The sequence below is a fragment of the Lissotriton helveticus genome, chromosome 6, assembly GCF_964261635.1.
Source record: "Lissotriton helveticus chromosome 6, aLisHel1.1, whole genome shotgun sequence".
Lineage (NCBI taxonomy): Eukaryota > Metazoa > Chordata > Amphibia > Caudata > Salamandridae > Lissotriton > Lissotriton helveticus.
Window position 1 is genome coordinate 602,994,165 of NC_136067.1, and position 8,737 is coordinate 603,002,901.

At 43.9% G+C, this 8,737-nt stretch overlaps 1 protein-coding gene across 1 annotated transcript in view; it reads right to left on the bottom strand.

Annotated features, from left to right (window-relative positions):
• Positions 1-7,496, bottom strand: part of LOC144762794 (CD109 antigen-like) — a 771,981-nt gene extending 764,485 nt beyond the window's left edge. Inside the window, exon 1 of the mRNA XM_078648064.1 lies at positions 7,210-7,496. Within this exon, the coding sequence (XP_078504190.1) occupies positions 7,210-7,274 (65 nt within the window). The 5' untranslated portion in view covers positions 7,275-7,496. The remainder of the gene's footprint in view (positions 1-7,209) is intronic.
• Between the last annotated feature and the right edge of the window lie 1,241 nt (positions 7,497-8,737).

Consider the following 8,737-nt stretch of genomic DNA (forward strand, 5'->3'; position numbering starts at 1 on the left):
AATAGGCATAGAGCTTGGTGTTGGTTTCCCTGCTGACAAACCATGAATATAGAAGATTTGCACTGTGAGAATCCTTGTTAAGCCCTGTTAGGTGAGCTAGTATTTTTCACTGCCAACTATACTTTTTTGTATACATTTGCAATTTTATGACTGTGTGCCTGATGGTTGCCTTGTGGGAAAACTTAAGCTCAGTACAGTAGGCTTAGGTTGGTGATGGTGACATGCCAATGATAACAGTTATAGGCTTGATTGGTGAGCAAGGAAATATTATGCCTTATGTCATAGATCTGGCCTGTTTATTATGAAATGTTATTTCAAAGGCAGTAGGCCTGGTTTATTTATTGTGAAAAGCATATGGTAAATCCAATCGATCTCTAACTTTAGAATGATGTCACATTCTGTTTCAGTCAATAGAAAAATTGCTGGTTACATGAAGTGTCACAGATTACTATAGTAAGGAAGGATTTTGGTTGTCCACTCTGGCACACGAAGGGAGCAGAATTTCACCATGCTGATTCTTATTAGGCCCTATTAGAGGTATTGTATTTTTTTTTACCAACTGTCATTTTTTACGTATGTGCAAATGTATGCCTGGTTATTGCCAGTTTAGGTATTTACCAGTAGTCCTGTGTTGTATATAATCTCCAGCCATTGGTAAAGTCTAGTAGCCTTATCAGTTCACTGGGAAAAGCTTTGTCAGATTCCTTAGGTGTGATCGGTTTATGAGAAAAGTTATGACAATGCAAGTAGGACTTATTTATAGCAGAGAGCATGTGTTAAAAGCAATAGGCGATTGAGGGCAAATTGATGTTACATTGTGCTAAAGAATATAGGCAAGGATTTTGTTACATAGGATTTTACAGATTATCATAGTAGGCAAGAGTTTTGATTTTGGTGATCCACCTAAACAAACTATGGGAACAGAAAATGTACATTACAATAATCCTTATTAAGCTTTATTATCAGAGACAGTATTTTGTTTTGCCTAATATTTTGTATACTATGTCCTTTTGTGGTTTTGCTACATGGTTGCCATGTGGAAAACTTGCGCTCAGTACAACAGGCTTGAGTTGGCTATGGCGACAATCCATTGATAAAGGCAATATGCAGGATTGTTTATTATGAAAAGATATGATAAAGGAAGTTGCCCTGGCATTTGATTGTGTAAAGCATCAGTTAAAGGCATTAAGCAATTGAATCAATCAATTAATGCATTTATTAGTTAGAGTGTTTTTTTAAGCAGAGAGCTATTACCATGAATGTGCCAGTGTTAAGGATTTATGGAAATTAAACATGCCCAGCCACATCAAACATGAGGAGAACAGCCATGTTTTCAGTTTTTGCAAGATAAAGTTTCTGATACAAGGAGCTGAAGTTCTAGAGGGACCTGCTTCCAAGCCTTGGCTTCCTGAAATGAGGAAGAGCTTGACCCCTTTTTCGCCACCAAGACCATTGCCGTTTAAGGGTGGATTATTATTACTCTGAATTATAGCCTACAGATAGGCTTTTTGGTATATTGAATCTCATATATTATCTTAGTACTCAAATAGTTTAGTGTTGGTTACCCTCTCTGACAAACTATGAGTATACAATTCTTGCACTCAGAGAATACTTGTTAAGCCCTGTTTCAAGAGATAGCATTTTGCTTGGCTAGCTGTAATTTTGCATACATTTGCATATTTATGACTGCGTGCCTGATGGTTGCCTTGTGGAAAACCTTATGCTCAGTACCGAAAGCATGAGCTTGTTATGGTGACAAGCAATTTCAACAGCTATATGCTTACTTGGTAGGCAGGGAAATGTTATGCCCAATGCCATAGGTATGGCCTGTTTATTATGAAAAGTTATCTGAATGGTAACTGATAATAATAACATATGCTCTACAATTGTGTATTCCTAAATGTCTCCAGATAAAAAGGGTACCTCACTTGTGTGGCTGGACCTATCGCTGCAACAGGAAAAGCCCAACAACCAACATGGAGATATCAAGATTTCGCTATGCAAAATGACACCTCTGACAATGTGGGTAGCTGCACTAATTGAACCTAGGCTCAGCTGTCACCCAGCGAAACCTATCAAAGCCAGACGTTTCTGAAAACACTGAGCCCAAAGAGGTTTGACTTGTGTGGATGCCACTAGATCTTGTTACCCAGAATGTCCTGAAAATATCAACCTTAAGCTAAAATCAGAGATTCCTTCACATTTTGGTGCAGGAAAGTTCCGTAATATGTGGAGATCCATAAAATTCCTACCATCCAACATTATCACTCTACTCCTGAGAAAAATAGCACTCCATGGTGTGTCTGGGCATTTCGCCCACAGTAGAAGCCAGTCAGAATGCAGACTGTGTGAAGTCAATGTGGTGTCAATGAGGTCTTCACATGATTATACTTTTGGTCCACTCCAATGATGCTTGTTAGGTAAATTTACACATAGGAGGCAGCGTTTCATTGGGGAAAGTGTGGGAACATGGGGTGGTAAGCATTTGACTATTAGCTGGAAGTTTTTAAGTTTTATGTCACATAGTATGGAAAAAGTAACCTTTAGACCTATACTTTAACGTTTACAGAGCGCTCAAGGCAAGAAAACATGCTGGTACCCTTGCTAGTTTTAACATATGGGATGGCACAGTGGGGGTAAAAAACCCATTCTGCCTCTACTTGGGGGCAGAAATATTGCCTGGTGTAGGGGGGAGACCAATACCAGGATGGAAGTGCAGTCCACTCAATAAATGTTCTCTCTTTTTATCCTCTGCTGATCTGGTGCACTCTTAGCCAGAAAAAGAAGTTACAGTGAAGTTGTGCCGGCTGTACTTAGCCTGTGGTTGTTTAGCACGATACGCCATACACTCTGGTTCCAGATTCTACTGATCTTGAGCCATATGTTTCCTTTGTCAACCGTGACCTTCCTGAGAAATTAATCCTTTTCTGAGATCCGAGCTCCTTTATTGTATTGGGCCAATACCCTACAGGATTCTTCTGGATCATTACTCGCCCTGAAGAAGCCCGCATGGGCGAAACGCTTTGGCTGTGTTGCACAATCTACCCGTATAAACCCAAATCCATACTAATATTATAAAGAGAGAGCCCAAACCTTTGAGGCGGGTCATCTCAGTAACCACAGCACCAATTACAACACCCAATACAGCATTGAAAAGGGCAGTTGCAGCAGAAGGACATAGGCTATGCAGACGGCCACCATATTTTTTTGCAGAGTTTTATATAGCGCAAACTTGACCCGAACTGAATCAGGTTTAGAGCGCTTTACATAGCATCAGTTACGTTAAATGAGGACACAAATTCTTTTTTGTTAGGCACGGGGAGATTAAGTGATTTGCCCAGAATCACAGGATGTTTGGCGTCATTACCAAGACTCAAACCCAGATCCCCAGGTCCGTGGTCGAGCGCCTTAGCCGTTAGGCCAACTCCTCTATACATTTAAAAGGTAAAAAAAACGTGGCAGCAAAGTAGTCCCTTGTGGGCGTGTCTGCGTTGTGCTGTGGGCGTGGGCATGACTAACGCTGGGAGCATGTGGTACGGCCATTCCATCGTGGGCTGTGGGCGTGTGCAAGGGGCGTGACAAACACTGGGGGCGTGTGTCTGCCCTTCATGCCATGTGAGTCATACATACAAGCGCCAATTACGTTGCTGCTCAGCATCAAGGGGCACACTGAGGGCATGTGTCCGGCCTTCATGCCATGTGAATGCAATTGTGCCGCATCAAGGGGCACGCTGGGGGTGTGAGAAATGCTGGGGGCGTGTGCTACGTTCCGCCCTTCATGCCATGTGGGTCGTACATTAATCAGAAGATCGTCTGCTGTGGCCGTGTGCTGGGGCATGACAAACGCGTTCACCTGGAGGCCTGGTAAGTAACGTTACTGCAGCCTCTCCTGCGCGCTGTTACTGAACTCTCTCATTCAACAAAATGACATGCGCCTGCTACCATCAACCAGGGCTCTAGCCGGGCTTAGGCGGCGGATCAGTACACTAATTACACGTGCCTGATAACATCAAACAGGACTGCAGCTGGGCCTCAAGCGAGGGAACACGCAAATGAGCGTGTCTGCGGGGACAATTACTGCAGCCTCTCCTACTCGCTGTCACTCAACTCTCTCATTAAACGGATTTACCCACGGCTGTTAACTCTCTCATTCAACGACGACATTGCACGCACCTGCTAACATCAACCAAGGCTGTAGCCGGGCTCAGGCGGCGGATCACTACACCAATTACACGCGCCTGCTAACATCAACCAGGGCTGCAGCTGGGCCTTCTCTGTCCCTATTCTAATGAAACAAAATTTTTTGTCTACAGCGAGATTTTAAAATAAATTGCCCTTGCCAAATACACACATTCTATTTCATACCCGGACAACGTCGCATTGGGCTGTTAGTCATTGAATAAAAGGATGGATGACCAAATTGAGATTGACTTGCTTCTGACATCGGGACCTCACCCTGGTTTATGAACTAACCAATGAATTGTGTCTGGAAGTTTCCATATATGTGCCTCTCTTACTGTGTTTGCATTTATTGTATTAAGGACCACCAACAGTGGCTGTTTTTCAGAGGTTGGCACGTCTTATGAGACCAATTAGGAAACATCGATTGAGTTTCCATTACAGTGTGTAGAACATAGGTTTTGGTGCGGCATTGCATTCCCTGCCACCGTAAATCAGTGCGTCTGCACTCTTAGCCACCCTGGGTAGTCAGATTGAGGTGTTTGCCACTTATCTGTCTGTCCAAGGAGGGTGAGGGGTCAGAAAGCCCAGCAGTCCATCAGGGGTGCAGGGTTGGGTTTAACCATATCTGTCATCCTCAATTAAGCCATCAGTGAAACATCAGCTAATGAGACTAAGTTTTGGTCTAATTCCCCTGATGGCGTATAAGTATGGACGGAGGTATAAGGCAGATACTTCCGCTCAGTGTCGTTTTTGCAGCAATGGGATGAAAATGTAATACACGTTTTGTGCATCTGTAGAATCCTACTCCCCTTTCGAATTTTATGGTTGCGACCCATCTGGAGAACTCTCAATGTGCGGACATGTCAAGAAGCCCTAGAGGAGTGCATGAAGGGGGACTCAGCTCAGATGGCTGCCCGATTTGTAAATTTCATGACCAAGATAAACTCAATGTTATCAGTAGATGTCCCCCACGAACCTCTGCTGTGTTAGCTATGAACTTTTTTTTAATATGAGCTTTTTAAATGAGTGGAAAGTGCTTTTTATGCCCTTTTTGTATGAATTGCAATGATTTTAATTAATTGCGCAAATAAACATATCGATCTTACCAATGTTGACAGTGCACCATCCATCCTTGGATATTTTAGTCTTACTGCCACCACAGAGTGACCGAATGGGGTTCATATGTCAAAACTCACCCAAAAGAATCCAAATGTCCTGCTTGACATGGGGATGCTCTAAGCCCCCAAAAGTAAACACTCCTGCTGCTTTCGGGATAGTGCAGCTCAATGCCATGAAAGGATGGCCCCTACATCATTCTTTTTTCAAAACAAAAATGTATCCTTGGAATCCAGCACACTTTCTGCTCCCCGGGGTCTGTTTTAATGTAACTATACCTATCTGGTGCAGAAAGACTATTGAAGCCTTTCGGAGTGGGGTCAAGCATACTGCTCATTCTTTTTTCAAACAAAATAATCACTGGTGTTCTGTTGTGCTTTCTGCCCTACAAGGGACAGCAAATTGGGGTAACCCACCAATCTGTCCTCCCAGGGAAGGTGATAAGACACATCCTGAGGACAGTTTTAGTTAAACACTCCATGTGGGGTTACTGATCCCATCAATTACCCTCCCCAGAGGTGCGGAAAGGATGTATTTTTTGGAAAGGGGGTGCGTGCCATCCTTATGGGCTAAGCCCCTCAAAGGTGTTCAATGGGTGGATCCCTGCTTGAATATCACCCTGCTGCAGTGAACCCCAAGCAGGGATCCATTAGGGGAGGTACCACTGGTGAGTTAATACCCACCCCACCCCCCCCTTCCTAACTGTACTATCCCCCCTTTGATCAGTGCTCTGGGGTGATGGGATGAGAGATGCGCCGTGAAAGCTAATCAAAGTGAAAGCAGACAGCGCCTAATTTCACCAACTGCACTCACTTTCACACCGTGTGATGTCAGTGCTGTTCGTGCATGCTGCCTTTCAAACTGTGTGGAAACAAGTAAAAACAATCTCTGAACATGAGGGAAGCTTTGTACTGGCATCTCAAGATTTTTAAAAAAGACAATTCATCTGATGCTAGCCTCGCAAGGAGTTTCCCTACACTGCAGAGATTATTCATGAGACATACAAGTTTCCTCCTCCGCATTCCACATTTTAAGAACAAAGGGGTAGGTACCATGTTGGGAAAGAAAAGAAGAGGCCCTCCTCACATGGACTTTACCAATCCTTCTCACCTCCGCGAATCAGATTTACTGGGTATGGTAAATACCTCACTCCTATCCCGCCCACATGTAAATACTTTAAGTGGGGCGGGCTCTGCCGGGGACTCAGATCTGGCAGTATTTAAAAACTAACTTTGAATCACGCCCCAATCGGACAGCAGTTTAGCTGACATGTTTAAGCCACGTTCTTAATAACAGCGACCACGCCTCTTGGAAACGATCCTTAGTTCCAATTATTGGCCACACCCCTTTTCTATACCTCTCCACTGCACCCCCTAATCACACAGCAAACTTTTTAATTCCATTTGAAGCACCATTTTTTTTATAATCTGGACCTTTCGAATATTTGAAACCCTGACCTGAACATAACAGGCGATGACAGTTAGCGAGCGCTTTATATAATTAGCCTATGTTTCCACGACTAACTTTTGTAGCAATACATCACAGGCGAGTCTTTCTTCGCTTCTTCCTAAATTCGGAGGACTTCATTAAAAGGATCCATGCACATCGGAATACACACGTATGATGTGCATCTCGGAACGGACCCTAGCTATGCAAGATGCCAATAAACACAAGGGTGCGGTTTGCTTGTAAGTGCTATCTGTATACGACAGAGATCAGTGAAACTCGCAGGAGGCAGAACTACTGAGAGAGGGAGTTTGCTCAGCTGTTGTGGATGATAAGAAGGGTTAAATCGCTGAGTACACCAGCGGGAACGTGTTTAGAGACTTTATAACACCCGCTATTCACGTTCCCAAATATCTCCGATACACCCCTGAAGTGCCCTCGTTCTGGAGACCGAGCTGTACCTACCGTGCTACTGCAGCGACAACCCAAGATGCTAGCAAGAGGACGCAGTGGCCTGCGAGGGATGCCATCTTGCCAGAGCAGTCCCTGACGAGTAGAATTGGACGGCAGAAATCTTCTCCCGATATGAGGTCCCGTTGGGTAACGGCTGCAAGGATGGAGGCAGGGAACGGGCGCTTTAGGGGAAATGAGCCAGTCGTTTTGAGGCGCAGCCCGGAAACGTAGAAATGCTCTGCCCCTCAGCGCAGCTGCAACAGTCTGACGGGTCTGCAGCGCAGAGGAGGGGGTAGGAGGGAATCCACTGCTTTTCCAAAGCACATACCGGCGACTGCCCCACCCCTCTCTGTCTGCTTGTGAATCATATATATAATCCACCGAATAGAGGATACAATCTTCTCAAATCCCAACTAGTCTGCTTGTGAATCATATATATAATCCACCGAATAGAGGATAAAATCTTCTCAAATCCCAACCATGTTTTAATCATGAAAGTGATGTATTCTGGGCCGACTGCACGGTGACGTGTTGAGTGGTGATTTGTGTGTAGATACAAGTTTCCCAACTGTTTTAGTAGCAGTTAAGGCAGAGAAAGTTAACGGAAGCCAGCGCGTCATAATTTCCCCCTACCTTGCCTCATTTTTTACTGCTGTTTTTAAAGCATCTCTTGTTGGATTACTTTTTCTGATTCCTACGAAAACCGTATTTTCAGCTGCATGTTCCACCAGAGCATTGGAGTTTTCCAAGGACAGTGCGTAGCTCATGCCGTCCAAGTTTATTCTTTGGATTCCGGTACTTGATACAAACAACTGCAAATCCCAGAATGCAAAGTAAAAATCTGGACAGACTAAATTACTCACGCACGGACCTGTGGAACTATGAATATAACTCACCTGCCTCATAGTAATTTTCTTGGCATAAGGTAACATCATTTTCTGCAGTTTTATATAGCGCGAACTCGGTATTGCAGCGCTTTACACGAGCACCAGTTACTTTACAGAAAGGCACACTTCCTGCTTTTATTTTTAAGGCACAGGGGAATTGTGATCTGCCGGGAATCCCACCCAGGCTGTTGAGCCGACACCGAAACTCGAACCCCTGTTCCCCAGTTGAAAAGTCGGCAGGTTCAGACGGTCTTGGCTTTATAGCCAACAGCAGTTGCACACAGATACTTTGTGTTTGACTTTTAATATTGCAACTACAAACCCAAAAATCCTACCTGCAAAGCGCAGGAGGCTGAAATGCCAACACATTCTGAAGATGTTACAATTTCATTGTTTCCCTGATGTTATGTCTACGGCAAACGTCTTTGATGAGATATTTGCGATGTTTCACATTTCCCCCAGTGAAAAATAATTCCTTTCTTTTCTGATCATTTCAGTGAGAGATTGACAAAGCACTTAGCCTGATTAAATAAAATGCACAAACGCGAACGCAATTTTGTGACAAAACTTGCGCCACATGACGAAAGTCAACACCTACATTTTAGATCAGTCATTTTACACGGTGATGAAAAATTGCCGACAATCTCTATATT